We start from the raw sequence: 18,738 nt of genomic DNA on the forward strand, positions 1-18,738 counted from the left end.
TCTGCCTAGTTTCTGACAAATATTGCAGAGTGGGCCTGAATCTGGTGCAGGACCCTTTGCCATGCTTTCAGGCAGCTCTGAAGGATGCCCAAAGCAGCAAAAGACCAATACGCTGGCAGCCACACCAGTGGCACAGATCGGACCAAAGACTTCGCAGCCCAGAATTGCACACTGCATCTATTTTACGCCTGGAAAAATGGACATGACGCAAACCAATTCTTAATTCTCGTTTGTCCCGAGTTCCACTAGCGGACTTTTATACACGGCTCATTGTGTGTCTCATCAGAAGATGCCAGCCGAGCTGATGACTCTGTGCCACCTACTTCACACAAACCTGCCCGTTGCAGTGAGGTGCCAGATGTGGCTCAGTGGGTAGTACTTTGCTTCTGAGGCAGAGGTTGTGGGTTCAAGTCCTCACTCCAGAAATAACAGCTCAAAAAACCAGGCAGCAGCTTCCAGTGAAACACTGAAGTATAAAACTGCTGTGCTGCCCAATTCTGTAGGTTTCCTGTTTGGTGTTAATGTTAAAATGACCCCCTCTCAAGCCAACTTGGGCCTATATTCTCTGAAGTTTAGAAGAATGAGAGGCCATCTAATTGAGACATACAAGATTCTGAAAGGGCTTGATAGGGTAGAAGCTGAGAGATTGTTCCCACTGGTCAGGGAACATGGGGACACAGTCTCAGGATAAGGGATCAATCATTCAGGACTGAGATGAGGAAAAATTACTACACTGAAAGGGTTGTGAATCTTTGGAATTCTCTACCCCAGAGGGTTGTAGATACTTCATCATTGAATACATTTAAGAACATAAGAAATAGGAGCAGGAGTAGGTCATTTGGCCCCTCAAGCTTGCCCCGCCATTCGATAAGGCTGGGATAGATAGACTATTGGTCTCGCAGGGAATTAAGGGATATGGGGAGCAGGCATGAAAGTGGAATTGAAGCCCAAAATCAGCCATAATAGTATTGAATGGCAGAGCAGACTTGATGGGCCATATCGTCTACTCCTGCTCCAATTTCTTGTGTTCAACTTAGCACGGGCTGAGCGAAACTGGAACCCAGGGCTTGGTGATTTATAAGGTGTGCTTTGGCAAGCCAAGGAAGGAATTGTTGTTGGACGTTAAGTTGGTGAAGAAATTGTTCAGCCCACTATGTGTAGTCAAATCTGGAACACATTCTTTTTTAAGCTTTGATGGTGTCAGGTGTTGAGGTGTAAGAGTTTGTTGAGGCAGAAGCCAAGCTACTCACTGCGACAAATCCCACCAAGCTCTAATGCTTGGGTGCTGAATAGGGATTTCTATCTAATAGTGGCTAAAGCAATTCACAGAATTACATAGAATTTACAGCACTGAAAGAGGCCCAACTAGTCTGTGCCGGTATTTATGCACCACACAAGCCTCTTCCTATCCTACGTCATCTAACCCAATTGACAAATCTTTTTACATTTAAAGTAGAGATTGATAGATTTCTAAATGCAAATGACATAAGGGAATATGAAGATAGTGTGGGAAAAAGGCATTGAAGTGGTAGATCAGCCATGATCGTATTGAATGGCGGGCCAGGCCCACTGGGCTGAATGGCCTACTCCTGCTCCTATGTTCCTATGTTATATTCCTTTCCACCTCATGTATTTATGCAGCTTCCCCCTAAATGCATCTGTGCTATTCGCCTGAAGTACTTCATGTGGTTGTGAGTTCCAGATACTAACCACACTCTTGCTTAAAAAAGTTTCTCATGAATTCTTTATTGGATTTCTTGATGACTCTCTTATATTTATTACCCCAAGGTTTTAGTCTCCTTCCAAAAGTGGAAGCATCTTCTTTACGTGCACCCTATCAAATGCTTTCATGATCTTTAGGAACTGAATCAGGTCACCCCTCAGTCTTCTGTGTGCTACCCTCCCTTTCCATGTTCTTTATGATTTTGCAGGATATTAAATTCCTGTGTACATGCCTGGGTTTCAGATCATTTGAAGTCGAATGGTCCCAGAGGGCAGTAAAATTGTTTCCAAATCGCACAAACACAGATGTGACCCAAGAAGGAATGATTGCTGTTTTTTAATGAGGTCACGCAAACTCTGAGCTCACCCCAACACAGGATTCTGGATGCCCCTCAGCAGTTTACACTCAGCATCCAGTTCAGTGATTTAGTGTTGGCCCATCATTGGATTTCTGGAAACTTTATATACTGGATGTCAAAAGACAAATCTAAATTCTTCCAACTCATAGCAACATAAAATGATACAGCACAGAAGGCCATTCGGCCCATCATGTCTGTGTCATAGAAATTAGAACAGTACAGCACAGTACAGGCCCTTCGGCCCACGATGTTGTGCCGAACCTTTAACCTACTCTAAGATCAAACTAACTACCTACCCTTCATTCTACTATCATCCATGTACCTATCCAAGAGTCGCTTAAATGCCCCTAATGTATCTGCTTCTACTACCACCGCTGGCAGCGCATCCCACGCACCCACCACTCTCTGTGTAAAGAACCTACCTCTGACATCTCCCCGAAACCTTCCTCCAATCACCTTAAAATTATGCCCCCTGGTGATAGCCCTTTCCACCCTGGGAAAAAGTCTCTGGCTATCCACTCTATCTATGCCTCTCATCATCTTGTACCCCTCTATCAAGTCACCTCTCATCCTTCTTCGCTCCAATGAGAAAAGCCCTAGCTCCCTCAATCTTTCTTCGTAGGACATGCCCTCCAGTCCAGGCAGCATCCTGGTAAATCTCCTCTGCACCCTCTCTAAAGCTTCCACATCCTTCCTATAATGAGGCGACCAGAACTGAACACAATATTCCAAGTGTAGTCGAACCAGGGCCTTATAGAGCTGCAGCATAACCTCGCGGCTCTTAAACTCAATCCCCCTGTTAATGAAAGCCAACACACCATACGCCTTCTTAACAACCCTATCAACTTGGGTGGCAACTTTGAGCGATCTATGGACATGGACCCCAAGATCCCTCTGTTCCTCCACACTACCAAGAATCCTGTCTTTAAGCCTGTATTCCGCATTCAAATTCGACCTTCCAAAATGAATCACTTCACACTTTTCCAGGTTGAACTCCATCTGCCACTTCTCAGCCCAGCTCTGCATCCTGTCAATGTCCCGTTGCAATCTACAACAGCCTTCCACACTATCCACAACTCCAGCAACCTTCGTGTCATCGGCAAACTTGCTAACCCAGCCTTCCACTTCCTCATCCAAGTCATTTATAAAAATCACAAAGAGCAGAGGTCCCAGAACAGATCCTTGTGGAACACCACTGGTCACCGAGCTCCATGCTGAATACTTTCCATCTACTACCACCCTCTGTCTTCCATGGGCCAGCCAATTTTGTATCCAGACAGCCAACTTTCCCTGTATCCCATGCCTCCTTACTTTCTGAATGAGCCTACCATGGGGAACCTTATCAAACGCCTTGCTAAAATCCATATACACCACATCCACTGCTCTTCCTTCATCAATGTGTTTTGTCACATCTGCAAAGAATTCAATAAGGCTTGTGAGGCATGACCTTCCCCTCACAAAGCCATGCTGACTGTCTCTAATCAAACCATGCTTTTCCAAATAATCATAAATCCTGTCTCTCAGAATCCTCTCCAATAATTTGCCCACTACCGACGTAAGATTGACTGGTCTATAATTCCCAGGGTTATCCCTATTCCCTTTCTTGAACAAGGGAACAACATTTCCCACCCTCCAATCATCCGGTACTACTCCAGTGGACAGTGAGGATGCAAAGATCATCGCCAAAGGCGCAGCAATCTCTTCCCTCGCTTCCTGTAATATCCTTGCGTATATCCCGTCTGGCCCCGGGGACTTATCTGTCCTCATATCATTCAAAATTTCCAGCACATCCTCCCTCTTAACCTCAACCTGTTCGAGCATATCAGCCTGTTCCACGCTGTCCTCACAAACGACCAGGTCCCTCTCACTAGTGAATACTGAAACAAAGTATTCATTTAGGACCTCCCCTACCTCCTCCGACTCCAGGCACAAGTTCCCTCCACTATCCCTGATCGGCCCTACCCTCACTCTGGCCATCCTCTTGTTCCTCACATAAGTGTAGAACGCCTTGGGATGTTCCTTAATCCGACCCGCCAAGACTTTTTCATGTCCCCTTCTAGCTCTCCTAAGTCCATTCTTCAGTTCCTTCCTGGCTACCTTGTAACCCTCTAGAGCCCTGTCTGATCCTTGCTTCCTCAACCTTAAGTAAGCTTCCTTCTTCCTCTTGACTAGCTGTTCCACATCTCTTGTCATCCAAGGTTCCTTCACCCTACCATCCCTTCCCTGCCTCATCGGGACAAACCTATCCAGCAGTCGCAGCAAGTGCTCCCTAAACAACCTCCACATTTCTGTCGTGCATTTCCCTGAGAACATCTGTTCCCAATTTATGCTCCCCAGTTCCTGCCTAATAGCATTGTAATTCCCCCTCCCCCAATTAAATATTTTCCCATCCCATCTGCTCCTGTCCCTCTCCATGACTATAGTAAAGGTCAGGGAGTTGTGATCACTATCACTGAAATGCTCTCCCACCGAGAGATCTGCCACCTGGCCTGGTTTGTTGCCAAGCACCAAGTCCAACATAGTCTCCCCTCTAGTCGGCCTATCTACATATTGAGTCAGGAAACCTTCCTGGACACACCTGACAAAAACTGCTCCATCCAAACTATTTGCACTAAGGAGGTTCCAATCAATATTAGGGAAGTTGAAGTCACCCATGACAACAACCCTGTTACTTCTGCACCTTTCCAAAATCTGCCTCCCAATCTGTTCCTCCGTGTCTCTGTTGCTATTGGGAGGTCTATAGAAAACTCCCAACAAAGTGACTGCTCCTTTCCTGTTTCTGACTTCCACCCATAATGACTCAGTAGACAAACCCTCCTCGACGACCTCCTTTCTGCAGCTGTGATACTATCCCTGATTAGCAATGCCACTCCCCCACCTCTTTTACCTCCCTCCCTATTCCTTTTGAAACATCTAAACCCCGGAACATCCAACATCCATTCCTGCCCCTGTGATACCCACGTCTCCGTAATGGCCACAACATCGTAGCTCCAAGTACTGATCCATGCTCTAAGTTCATCACCCTTATTCCTGACACTTCTTGCGTTAAAATAGACACACTTCAACCCATCATACTGGCTGCAACTTTGCCCTGTCAACCATCTAACCTTCCTCACAGACTCTCTGCACTCTGTATCTGCCTGTTCAACAGCTACCCCATCCACTGATCCCGTGGCTCCAGTTCCCATCCCCCTGCCAAACTAGTTTAAACCCTCCCGAAGAGCTCTAGCAAACCTCCCGCCCAGGATATTGGTGCCCCTCCAGTTCAGATGCAACCCGTCCTTCTTGTACAGGTCCCACCTGTCGGTTCTTTGAAAGAGCTGTCCAATCAGTCCCACTCCCTTGCCGTTTCCCCATAGCTCTGAAAATTTTCTTTCCTTCTAGTATTTATCCAATTCCCTTTAGAAAGTTACTAGTGAATTTGCTTCCACTGCCCTTTCAGGCGGTGCACAACCCACTGCATAAAAAAATTCTTCTCATCTCTTCCTCTGGTTGTTTTGCAAATTAACTTAAATCTGTGCCTCGTGCTTACCGACCTTCCTGCCAGTGGAAATAGTTTCTCCTTATTGGCTCTATTAAAACCCTTCATCCTCAATAAAATGCCACATGATAATGAGGGTGATGTAACCAGTGCATGAGGGCCAACTAGAGGGTGTAGCTGAAAATGTTTTACATAAAATGTATGGCCAGTGTCCCTAAAGTGTACCTCCTGTTCTGTTGGCATTGTGCATAGTTCCAGTTTCTGTACCAGCCAAAGTAATAAGCACACTGAACTATCCATTTTAAGTTATAGTTTAAGTTGGTACAGTGTGCCTTGGCACAGTGGCTAGCACTTTTGCCTGAGTCAGAGGGTTGTGGGTTCAAATCCCATTCTCAAGACCTGAACACACTCTTGGCTGACAATCCAGTGCAGTAGTGAGGGAATGCTTCACTGTCAGAAGTGCTGCCTTTTGGATGAGATGTCAAAGCCAGGCCCCGTCTGCCCTCTCAGATGGACATTAAAGATCCCATGGCACTATTTCAAAGAATGGCAGGCGGAGTTCTCCCCAGCGTCCTGGGGAGAATATTTATCTCTCAAACCACATCATTAAAAACAGCTTATCTGGTCGTTATCACATTGCTGTTTGTGGGATCTTGCTGCGTGCATTGGCTGCTGCGTTTCCTGCGTTATTCATTGACTGTGAGGCGCTTTGGGATGTTCTAAAGCTATGAAAGGCACCATATAAATGCAAGCTCTTTGTACATAAGAGGAGGGGAAAATATTGGAGGGGTTGAGTAATTTAATACAGAACTTTGAACGAACACAAAAGGCACCAGCTTTACAAAGCTTCAGTATGACAATGCTGTTTGTAATTAGTAAAGAGACTGGGAGTGAGAAGACAAGGTGCCAAAGCAGCCTGCAGCTTCCCAGCGAGCTCCAAGTACCAAGCCCTTGCCTTCTGATACATAGCGTGACAGAATCTGCACACAGTCCCACAGCAAGGCGAGTCTCCTGTGGAAAGAAGTGAATGAAAAATGGCTCAAAGCCCAGAAATGGCAGGAGAGCTGAAATAATCCATTCAGCGATCTCACAGTACAATCCTTGGCTTCACAATCAACTTTTATGTTGTTCAGCACTGAACCTCCAATGCACTCTCAGCATATATGAGATCAAATCACATGTTAATACTGAGTTAGCTTTTCCTGGTGCCCACCACAGGGCAGTCACTCAGAAACTGGCAGAAAATGTCTGTGGTGTATCTCTGTATGTGTATGTTCTTGTGTTTAAAAGTTAGTGATTGTATATTGCAACCCAGGTCTTGGGTAGTGAGCTAACTACACTGCTGTTTTTCTGACTAATGTGTAACCGGTCTTCCAATAGACTGACTACAAACTATGGGAGTCCGAGCATTTCATCCTTGCACTGACGACCCATGATGTTTTTGGGCATTGCACAATCATGAACAACTGAGAAACGGGCGTTCTGTGCTTGAATTCATAGCCGTTATTTCTTGTGTGCTAACAAGTCAAAATGTAAATGGCAAATCTGTATAAAACCTTAGTAAGACCACAAAATAAATGCTTGCATTTCTGTAGCACCTTGCACAGGCTCCAGGATGTCCCAAAGTACTTTATGACCAATGAAGTTATTTTTGAAGTGTAGTCACGGCCAATTTGTGCACAGCAAGCTCCCACAAACAGCATTGTGATAATGACCAGATAATCTGTTTTAGTGATAAATAATGGCCCTGGACACTGGGGAGAACTTGCCTGCTCTTGAAAAATGAACATGTTACCGTAATATTCAGATTTCCCTCCCAGGAACCATTTCATTGATAGAATCATATAGCACAACAAGAGGCGATTCGGCCCATTGTGCCTGTGCTAGCTCTTTGAAAGAGCTATCCAATTAGTCCTACACACCCTGCTTTTTCCCCAAAGCCCTGCAAATTTTTCCTTTTCATGTATATATCCAATTCGTTTCCAAAAGTTACTATTGAATCTGTTGCCACCACCCTGTGGGGCAGCGCATTCCAGATCGTAATAACTTGTCATCATCTTGGCTGTGATGCCCCCATAGTTGAATAAATAACCTTGCAGCCTAGACTCACCCAGGCCTCTCAGGTTGATGAGGGTTATCATATCCCAGCACAAAGCCAGTACTAACGGGAGGGGAAGGACAATGGGAAAACAAAATTCACGAGGAACTGAGGCAAAGGGAGGTTCTTAAACCGAGTAATGCACATGACGTAAAATGTTTTGCACTTAAAGGGATCGGCAGCTTTCTGTGAGGATGTTTAACAATACATCGTTGTCTAACATAGCATGCTTGCAAGTCAAATGAGTTTTAGGAAAATTGTGCAAATTGGTTAAAGGCCCAGGAACAAGTTGGGAAGTGCAGCTACTGAAAGGTCACTTGGGAGGGAATGGAATTTCATTTGTTTTTGTTGGTTATGTGCAGGAGCGACCGTGCCCGTTGGTTCACAGCCCTGGGACAGAAGAGCGCTGAGAGACAACACCCAGACAGGACAAGTAAGTGAGTGGCCGGGGGTGGGGGTTGTGGGACAGAGCTGAAGGGTGGGGGATGGGGAGGTGGTGGGTGGAGAATGATTGCAGAGAAGGAACCAGTGATTGCTGCGCACGCACTGCCACCAGCTGGACACCAGGAGAGCTGCAGCTTCTTCATTTCTGCCAGCCACATGTTATTGTCAAGTGAGAATGGTTGACATTTCTGGTGGGGCTCTCAGTTAACTCACGGGGGATACCCCAGCTGAACCTCATATCAGAGAGCAAACCAGAAAGGCTATGGAATTCTGGAGCTCTTCAAGCCTCCACATTAGCGATTTCTTTTTACATTTTACATAGAATTTAATGGCACAGCAATTGGCCCATTCAAGCCCAACAGGTCTATGCCGGTGTTTGTATTCCACCTGAACAAATTCAGATCGTAACCTCCGCTCCCATTTTGTTCCTATTTTCTTCCCTGGTTTTGTTTTTATTTTTGCTTTTTGCGATGGCAGTGATTCACGATTCTGCCATTTACACCTTTTCTGGACAGCCATTTTGTTTCTTTCCTTATCCCAGTGCCACTCCCTTTCATCCTGCACCATTAAACCTTTTGTCATTTAATCCCCCCTGCCTTCTACCTTATCACAGAGCTTTCCTTTTGTTCTTCTATGCCTCCCCCTTTTTACTGCCTGTGCACTTGCTTAAAACCATTACATCTCTAAATTTTCCCAGTTCTCATGAAAGGTCATCGACCTGAAACATTGGGTTGAATTTTACCAGCTCCTTGTTGCCGGGAATTGAGGCGGCAGTGATGGTGGTGAGGTGGGGCAGGAATTAGCGGTGAAACACATCGAGCAGCTCCTGCACGAGCCTCAACAATCTCCCTGGAGGGCTTTCCCCTCCAACCTGCGGGCCTTCTGCCCCCAGGCGTTACTAATTTTTTTATTTAACTTACTCCGAGGTCTTTCGATCTCCAGTTGTGTGACTGCCTTTAAAAGCGATGTCCCTTTAAGATCTCAGTATGCTAATGAACTGAGTATCAGGATGCAGTGATACAAAGAACAAAGAGCAAAGAAAATTACAGCACAGGAACAGGCCCTTCGGCCCTCCAAGCCTGCGCCGATCCAGATCCTCTATCTAAACATGTCGCCTATTTTCTAAGGGTCTGTATCTCTTTGCTTCCTGCCCATTCATGTATCTGTCTAGATACATCTTAAAAGACACATCTTAAAAATTGTGCCCGCGTCTACCACCTCCGCTGGCAACACGTTCCAGGCACCCACCACCCTCTGCGTAAAGAACTTTCCACGCATATCCCCCCTAAACTTTTCCCCTCTCACTTTGAACTCGTGACCCCTAGTAATTGAATCCCCCACTCTGGGAAAAAGCTTCTTGCTATCCACCCTGTCTATACCTCTCATGATTTTGTACACCTCAATCAGGTCCCCCCTCAACCTCCGCCTTTCTAATGAAAATAATCCTAATCTACTCAACCTCTCTTCATAGCTAGCGCCCTCCATACCAGGCAACATCCTGGTGAACCTCCTCTGCACCCTCTCCAAAGCATCCACATCCTTTTGGTAATGTGGCGACCAGAACTGCACGCAGTATTCCAAATGTGGCCGAACCAAAGTCCTATACAACTGTAACATGACCTGCCAACTCTTGTACTCAATACCCCGTCCGATGAAGGAAAGCATGCCGTATGCCTTCTTGACCACTCTATTGACCTGCGTTGCCACCTTCAGGGAACAATGGACCTGAACACCCAAATCTCTCTGTACATCAATTTTCCCCAGGACTTTTCCATTTACTGTATAGTTCACTCTTGAATTGGATCTTCCGAAATGCATCACCTCGCATTTGCCCTGATTGAACTCCATCTGCCATTTCTCTGCCCAACTCTCCAATCTATCTATATTCTGCTGTATTCTCTGACAGTCCCCTTCACTATCTGCTACTCCACCAATCTTAGTGTCGTCTGCAAACTTGCTAATCAGACCACCTATACTTTCCTCCAAATCATTTATGTATATCACAAACAACAGTGGTCCCAGCACGGATCCCTGTGGAACACCACTGGTCACACGTCTCCATTTTGAGAAACTCCCTTCCACTGCTACTCTCTGTCTCCTGTTGCCCAGCCAGTTCTTTGTCCATCTAACTAGTACACCCTGGACCCCATGCAACTTCACTTTCTCCATCAACCTACCATGGGGAACCTTATCAAACGCCTTACTGAAGTCCATGTATATGACATCTACAGCCCTTTGTCTTCAACTTTGTCACTTCCTCATGCCAGTCACATTCTGTACCTGGAACACCAAGATGCAAGACCTGTTACTAGATTGCTCTGTACTGTGTATACTTGTTAGTTGTTAATAAACCTGTTTGAGATCTTCAATCAACTGAACTCCACGCATCCCATTAATGTTGTATCAGACAACATAAAAAGCTTCTCGTTATATGGTGGTAGCAGTGGAATTTGAACCCACGCCTCCGAAGAGACTGGAAGCTTCTCATTACATCTACCTGCCTCAGCAACACCCACCTCTCGTTGGCACTGCTGAGGCTTCAAAGCTGCCAGCCTGAATTGGAGGGCAGACTCAGAGGCAGCCTCCAGGAAACTTGCCGAGCAGGTCCTGCGGCCGTCAAGTGAGGGCTCAGGACCCCCATTCGATCCCGACCTCGGTCCTGAAGCCTGCAGTAAAGTTCAGCCCATTAACTCTGTTTCTCCATCCACAGGTATGCCTGACCTGCTAAGTATTTCCAGCATTTTCTGTTTTTATTTCAGATTTCCAGCATCCACAGTATATTGCTCTGGGTAGAGAATTATATCTTTGTTGGATTTATTGGTGACTATTCTTATATTTATGGCCCCTAGTTTTGGACTCCCCAACCAGTGGAATTATCCTCTTTACATTTACCTTAATGAACTCATTAATAATTTTAAAGACCTCTGTCAGGTCACCTCTCAGCCTTCTCTTTTCTACAGAAACAAGCTCCAGTCTGTTCAGTCTTTCCTGATATACCTACCTGAGCAGTTTGGGTATCATCCTTGTAAATCTCCAGTCCTTCTATATTCTGTTTGTTAAAGGAGATCAGAACTGTGCCCAATACTCCATGTGTGGTCTAACCAAGTGTCAGTACAAGTTTAACACAACTTCACTGCTTTTGGGTTCTAACCCAGCTGACCAGATTCGGTTTCGTCCAAACCGCCACACAAGAGTTGAGTATTTAAGGGTTTAAACAACTCAGTAGCCAAATGGAACCTGACCACTTACTTTCTCTTCCTGGCAGCCTTGACCCAGGTGGAGATCACCAGAACGTACCCAGCCAAACAGCCTGACGAGCTATCCCTCCAGGTAGCTGATGTGGTCCTGCTGTACCAGAGTGTAGAGGATGGTGAGTATTCTACCCTGTGCACTTGTGGATATAGGGTGATTGAGGGCTACTGTCCAAAAGCTTGGTCAAAGAGTTAAGTTTTAATGAGCCCCTTAAAGGAGGAAATTGAGGTAGAGAGGCGGAGCGGTTTAGGAAGGGAATTCCAGAGCTTAGGGCCCAGGCAGCTGAAGCCACAGTCACTAATAGTGGAGCGATTAAAATTGGGGAAGATCAAGGGGCCAGAATTGGAGGAGTGAAGATATCTTGGAGGGTTGTGGGACTGGAGCAGATTACAGAGACAGGGAGGGGTGTGGCCACGGAGGGATTAGAAAAGAAGTTTGCAAATTTTAAAATCGAGGCATTGCTGAACCAGGAGCCAATGTCGGTCAGCGACCACGGAGATGGGTGAATGTGCACTGTATACCGCGGCGGGATCTTCTTCCAAATTTCCACCAATCTTGCATTGGCAGAACAGAAGGATCTCCGAGGAAATTCCCGGTGTTTTGTACCTACCAAATAGCATTTACCACAGAAACACACAATTCAGCTGTACTGATCCATGCCTATGTGCACCAGGGGCTGGTTTATGCTCCATATGAGCCTCCTCCCACCCTTCTGCATCTTGCCCTATCAACATATTCTTCTCTTCCTTTCTTCCTCATATGCTTATCTAGTTTCCCCTTAAATGCATTTAAGGTATTCACCTCAGCTACAGTGGTAGCAAGTTCCACATTCTCACCACTCTCTGGGTTGTTACGACCTGGTGAGAAAGGTGTCTAGGGGTCCCTCTCAGCCTTCACCTGGTCTTACCGTAACAAGGTTTTATTTTTAAACACATTGTGTTTTGAGCTCCCCTTGATGAATCCTTATTCACCGCTTTCCAATTATAAGGCAAAGAACCGAGCACAAACAAGCTTTCTTAGGTTTAAAGAAAAGTGAAATTTATTAAACTTAAACTCTAATTCGGTTAATGCCTATGGATACACGATGCGCCCACACTAGCATGCATATGCAATACACACATGCAGATAGGGACAGAAAAGAGCAGAAGAAAAAATAAAGTGGAAAGATTTGAGGCAATCTCTGAGGAGCGTTTTTTTGTTACTGTGCTTCGAGCTCGCTGGAGTGTCCTTGATTGAAGATATGGTCTTGCTTTTTGTTGGGGCCCAGTATTCTTCTTAAACCTTGTCCACTGTAGGAGACTTTTCTCTCTCTTGGGGTTCATGTGACTTCAGGGGATTTGGAGTTCCGTGAGAAAAAGATGGGAGCAGACAGGCAGGTCTTTTCAATCCAGGAGCATTCTGCTTTCCCAGTTCAAAAACTGTCTCTGCAATTTAAAACTCCCCAAGTTGGCCAGCAGGGTAGTCACATGACTGGTATAACTGCTTTGTGTATTGGGTGGGTCAGGGGATAGCTCCTTTGTTCCAAGCAATGTCTGTTAATATGCAAAAATGTCCTTCCAGCCAGGGGCCTGCAATCCCTTGTAACAGGCCTTCTCTTCTTCCCAGCAACCATTTGAAATTTAATGTCCATGTGGCAAAATTAATGTGCCTCATTCTTGGCAGGTGGGGGCCTGCATGACAGGGTAAAGAAGTTTCTCCTGAATTCCTTACTAGATTTATTACTGTTATACACTATTTATGGCCCCTGGTTTTGGTGTCTATGTCTTCATTTCTCTAGAGAAAAGATCCTAATCCTGTTTAGTCTTTCCTGATATTTAAAACCTCTCAGTTCTGGTGTAAATGCTGCGCAGGATACAATACGAGAAAAAGTTTGCATGTGGTAGCATGGCAGTTATGGTGTAAGACCAAGAACACCAAGAGGTCATAAGGTCACAACAGAGTTCTATGGATGTAATTTATACAAGGCGGTAGATTGCCTTCAAAAAAATCTTAAATGCGGTTCCTCATTCTCTTTCAGGGACGGAAACTGCCACTCCTTTCTGACCTGCGATTCCCAGTATAGGAACAGGAGGAGGCCATTCAGCCCCTTGGGCCTGTTTTGCCATTCAGTTAGATCACGGCTGATCTGTATCTTAACTCTAGTTACCCACCTTGGTTCCATCATCGCTAATAGCCTCACCTGACAAAAATCTGTCAAACTCAGTTTTGAAATTTTCAATGGACCCCCCCCCCCAGCTTCAACAGTTTTTTGGCACGGGGTGGGGGGGATGGTGGATAGAGTTCCATACTTCCACTACCCGTCATGTGAAAAAATGCTTCCTGGCAAGCCAGTCATGTGTCAAAATAATTGTTGTGTGCCATCACCACAAGAACTGGATCAGTTCAAGTTGAAGGCCCATCACCAACTGCTCAGGTTAACTAGAGACGGACAATAGGTGCAACCTTGCCAGTTTCAACCACATTGAGAGCAACCGGGGTAAAAAGGCGATCCCACCCCTCCTTCCTGTCCCCAGTCTCACTCCCACCCCTCCTTCCTGTCCCCAGTGTCACTCCCACCCTCCTCCCCTCTTCCTATACCCTTACTCCAATTTATCCGGAATTCTCTCCCCCAGATAAAGGTTGCGAAAGTTGGGGGTCAGTTGGAACTTTCAAGACTGAGTTCGATACATTTCTGTATCAAGCAATATGGAGCTAAGGCGAGTAAATGGAGTTGAGGTACAAATTAGCCGTGATCCAATTGGATGGATTAGAGCAGGCTTGAGGGGCTGAATGGCCTTCTCCTGTTCCTATTGAGCCTGCTTTTCCTGCACACTCTTAGCTCTGAAAATGTTGTCTTCCTTCTCCTCCCTGTATCTTAGTCATGTTGAAGTCAATAGGCGATGCATGATTTCCTGCATTCACTCATTCTTACTCAGGCCACTTCCATGCTGTTTCTAGAGTAGCACTAACAGAGGGTGAGAAAGGAGTCACCCATACACATTCCCAGTTGCTGCATGGTGTGTGGTATAGGGTGGGTATGTGCCCAAGGAATAAGGAAAACCCATTCTGCCAATCAAGCCTATTTATTCCACAGGAATCTGTAGACAATCTACTTCATCTTAAACTCTATACAACCCATTTAATCCGCTGAAGGAAAATTTGGCAGCATGTCATTTTTTTATCATCAAGGTACATCAATCAAAAGTCTTGAATATCTGGCTAATCTCATTTCTGAGACTATAAAAGAAATATCTAGTGACAATCGTGCCACATAAGTGCCAGGCAGTGAACATCCCCAGTAAGAGAGAATCTGACCCTCTCACCTTGACATTCAACGACATCATCATCGCTGAATCTCACCACCCACCCCCAACCAAATCATCATCCTGGGAGTTACCAGGTAACAGAAATTGAACTGGAGCAACCATATAAATACTGTGGCTACAAGAGCAGGTCAGAGGCTAGGAATTCTGCAGCGAGTAACTCACCTCTTGTTTCCCCAATGTCTGTCCACCATCTACAAGGCACAAGTCAGGAGTGTGATGGAATACTCTCCACTTGATGGGTGCCGCTCCAACAACACTCAAGAAGCTCGACACCATCCAGCACAAAGCAGCCTGCTTGATTGGCACCTCATCCACCACATTAAATGTTCACTCCCTCCACCACCGACGCACAGTGGCAGCAGTGTGTACCATCTACAAAATGCACTGCAGCAACTCACCAAGCACTGTGGGTGTACCCGCACCAGATGGACTGCAGCGGTTCAAGAAGGCGGCTCACCACCACCTCCTCAAGGGCAATTAGAGATGGGAAACAAATGCTGGCCTAGCCAGTGATGCTCACATCCCAAGAACAAATAGAAAAAAAAAGCCCAAACTACCCTTGGCATGACATCCTGTAAGAACATTGCGATTGAAACACTGACAATAATATTGATCAAGGGCACCAGAGTAATCCGCAACCTTTCACCTTAACTCCATGTCAGGGACCCTCCGAGAGTGGACCATCCAGTCTGTGTCTGGGTGTTAATGATGTGGTCGATCTGCTTTTACATCAACCAGTTCAGATTCGAGGAACCATTATACCACTGACCTCCCATCACACAAGCTACCAAGTAATCAAATTAACCCTTACTTGCCAGTTATCAAAGGAGAAAGTCAGACAACAAAGTTATGAACTAACAATTATTAACCATAGAAATATGGTTAGCAGCTTTGAAATTTAAACATTGAATGTCAAAATAATTACTAGATGGCGTTAACTGATGAAATAAATAACGGAGGTTACAAAGTTATACCACAGTAATTCAGCAGTAATTGCTTCCTGATTGTAAACTTACGGTTGGGACGGTGTCTGAGATTGATGTAAATTTTTGAGGTTAGTTTAAGCTTAGATGCCTGTGACTGCTGATAAGTAAAGAGCATTAGATAGCCTGCCTATTGAATAGATTGAACTCTACATGCTAGTAATTAGCATTGTTTCCAGAATTTGAATGCATGAAAGAGCAGTGGAATCAGATTCCATAGGAACTTTCAAAGGGAAATTGGATGTGTACTTGAAAAGGAAAACAGTGCAGGAGAGTGGCAGAAGGGTCGAGAACCAGAGGCTACAGGTTTAAGTTGATTGACAAAAGAACCAAAAGCGACATGAGGAGAAGGTTTTTTCTGCAGCGTGTAGTTAGGATCTGGAATGCACTGCCTGAGAGTGTGGTGGAAGCAAGTTCAATCATGGCTTTCAAAAGGGATTTGGATAAACACCTGAAGAGAAAAAAAATTGTCGGGCTATGGGCAAAGGGTGAGGGAGTGAGACTAGCTAAATTGCTCTTGCAGAGAGCCAGCATGGACTCAGTGGGCCGAATGGTCTTCTGTATTGTAGGGTTACATGATTTCCCTGAGAGGATAGTCTTTGCATTCTGAGCCTTATCCTAGTGATGAGTCTCTATCTGTAGCAGTGTTGTCTGTTCCTCCTGGACACATTCGCCTTCCACTGGTTCCACTGTATCCTGACTTGTTTGTTTAAATCTAACTTCCCTTGTTCTTTGAGAAACTTGTACAATTAATAACCGATTTGTATCAGCCTATATTCTTTGGTATATCCATATAATCCTAATTTCTGTAACCATTCTCTCTCCCTGTCGGAAGCACACTTTCTGATTTTGTAGCGATACCTCCTCCACCACCAATTCTTAGAGCATTTCTCTTTGGAATCACATTGTATCAATTGCTCATGTCCCACATGCCAGTCCTATAATCCATGATGCCATTCTGAAGTCAATATTCAGAGAGGGGAAAAAGAAAAAAAGTTAAGGTACCTCACATACACACACAAACATACACACACATAAATATACACACGCGCACACATACACATACATGCACACATACACGCACACAAATATACACACGCGCACACATACACATACATGCACACATACACGCACACAAATATACACACGCGCACACATGCACACATACATACACACACGCACACATACACATACACACTTACATGCACAAAAAATTTTTATAAAAATGGACACTAAAGTACCTCTTGACCTCTTGCAGGCTGGTATGAAGGCGAGCGTTTGCGAGACGGTGAGATAGGCTGGTTTCCGATGGAGTGCGCCAAGATCATCACCTGCCAAGCCACAATCAGCAAGAACATGCAACGTATGGGCCGCCTGCTGGGACTGGAGACAAACGTCTGAGAAAGGGAGAGGAAGCGGACACAAGTTCCGAGAGTCTCGGCATTCTCCCATCCGCCATTTGCTGAGGAGGGGACGTGCTTGAGGCCTCACGGAGGGTCGGTCCCAGATCTTTGCATCGCCTTCCCGGTCCAAGTCAAGTCTTAGGACAAAGTCGTCTGAGAGAATTCTCTGTAATGTGGGCCGCACCACTTGAAAGGACCATGGGGGTGGGTGGTGGGGGTGGGGGGGGGGGGTCATAAATAAAACATGGTCAAGAAAGTCCCAGGATGAATGGCCTGTCCGATATTGCACTTGGACCTCAGCAAATCATGTCTGACACTGCCCAGTGATGAATTGGTGGGGGGTGGGGGGGGGTTGTTAATGAGGACAAATAAGGAATGATACCCCCAAGGACCATTGAATGGAGCAGCAAGAGGTTAACACTTTTTATTGAAAGCAGCAATTATCGATTGGGCGAGTATCGGAATTTCTTCATGTAAATAATGGATGTTTTTTAAGCCAAAATATTGCTGCTGGACCTTTTCTTAAATACAAACCAAACAATGAAGGCACCTACGGGGAAGACCCCACTATGAGTTGCTCTGTAGTACTGTTAATGTAATTGCATTGCACTGAATAAAGATGCAGTTTATTACAGAAAAGTTGTACCAAGGGTGTGGGAGGAGGAAGGTTACTGATGTTTTTACAGCCCTGTTTGTTGCCCCCTTTTAAGGTGCTTTTACACTTGATTGTTCCTGACGAGAGAGTGAGCTTCAAGTTCCAATCAGCCTGTTTTATATATTTCAAACTATGGGCTCTGCTGTATAATGCAAAAACCCATTCAAAAAGATAGGACTTGTATTCATACAGCATTTTCCCAGCCTCAGGACATCCCAAAGCTTTACAGCCAGTGAAGTGTAGTCACTGTTGCAATGTAGGAAATGTGACAGGCAGTTTGTGCACAGCAAGCTTCCACGACAGCAATGTGATAATTACTGGATCATTTTTTTCATGATGTTGTTTGAGGAATAGCTATTAGCCAGGTCATCAGGGAAAATACCCCTGCTCTTGATCCAAATAGTGATATGGAATCTTTTACGTTCACCTGAGAGGGCAGACGGGACCTCGGTTTAACATCTCATCCAAAAGACAACACCTGCGCAGCGCTCCATCAGTCCTGCTCTGGGCGTGTCGGCCTGGATTTTATCTAAAGCCTCTGAGAGAGGCTTCAACCCATGATCCAGTTGCCAGAGTGCTGTTCACTGAGGCAGAGTGCCCGACGCCTTGCATTGACTTCACAGGAACCGGCAGTCTTGCCTAGACTGTTGCCTCATTGAAGCGCGCTCCCTAAATGTCAGCCCGTTGAAGAAGTGTATGTGCCAGAGGAAGAACAGGGCATTTTTCCTTCCTATAATACAAGAAACAACTTAATGTACATTTCAATATCTAGACCCAGCAGGGAGAGGATCTAGCAAGAATTGCCGGTTTAGTGTGTGAGTGAAAACACATTCGTCTGTTGCCAGGAGGTTTTAAAAATATTTATTCAAGGGATGTGACTATCGCTGGTAAGGCCAGCATTTGTTGTCCCCATCCCTAATTTCCCTTGAGAAAGTGGTGGTGAGCTGCCTTCTTTAACTGCTTTAGTCTGTGCGATGTTGTTAGGAAAGGAGTTCCAGGATTTTGACCCAGCAACAGTGAAGTATCTTGTAGATGG

At 45.4% G+C, this 18,738-nt stretch overlaps 1 protein-coding gene across 7 annotated transcripts in view; it reads left to right on the forward strand.

Moving 5' to 3' along the window:
* Positions 1-17,246, forward strand: part of LOC137375453 (rho guanine nucleotide exchange factor 26-like) — a 225,825-nt gene extending 208,579 nt beyond the window's left edge. For all 7 annotated transcript variants that reach the window (XM_068042725.1, XM_068042727.1, XM_068042726.1 and 4 more), the window contains exons 13-15: positions 8,023-8,093; positions 11,370-11,474; positions 16,903-17,246. In XM_068042725.1, coding sequence (XP_067898826.1) covers positions 8,023-8,093; positions 11,370-11,474; positions 16,903-17,045 — 319 coding nt within the window. In that variant the 3' untranslated portion in view covers positions 17,046-17,246. The remainder of the gene's footprint in view (positions 1-8,022; positions 8,094-11,369; positions 11,475-16,902) is intronic.
* The last annotated feature ends 1,492 nt before the right edge of the window (positions 17,247-18,738 follow it).

This window comes from Heterodontus francisci, chromosome 11 (genome assembly GCF_036365525.1).
Source record: "Heterodontus francisci isolate sHetFra1 chromosome 11, sHetFra1.hap1, whole genome shotgun sequence".
Taxonomy (NCBI): Eukaryota; Metazoa; Chordata; class Chondrichthyes; order Heterodontiformes; family Heterodontidae; genus Heterodontus; species Heterodontus francisci.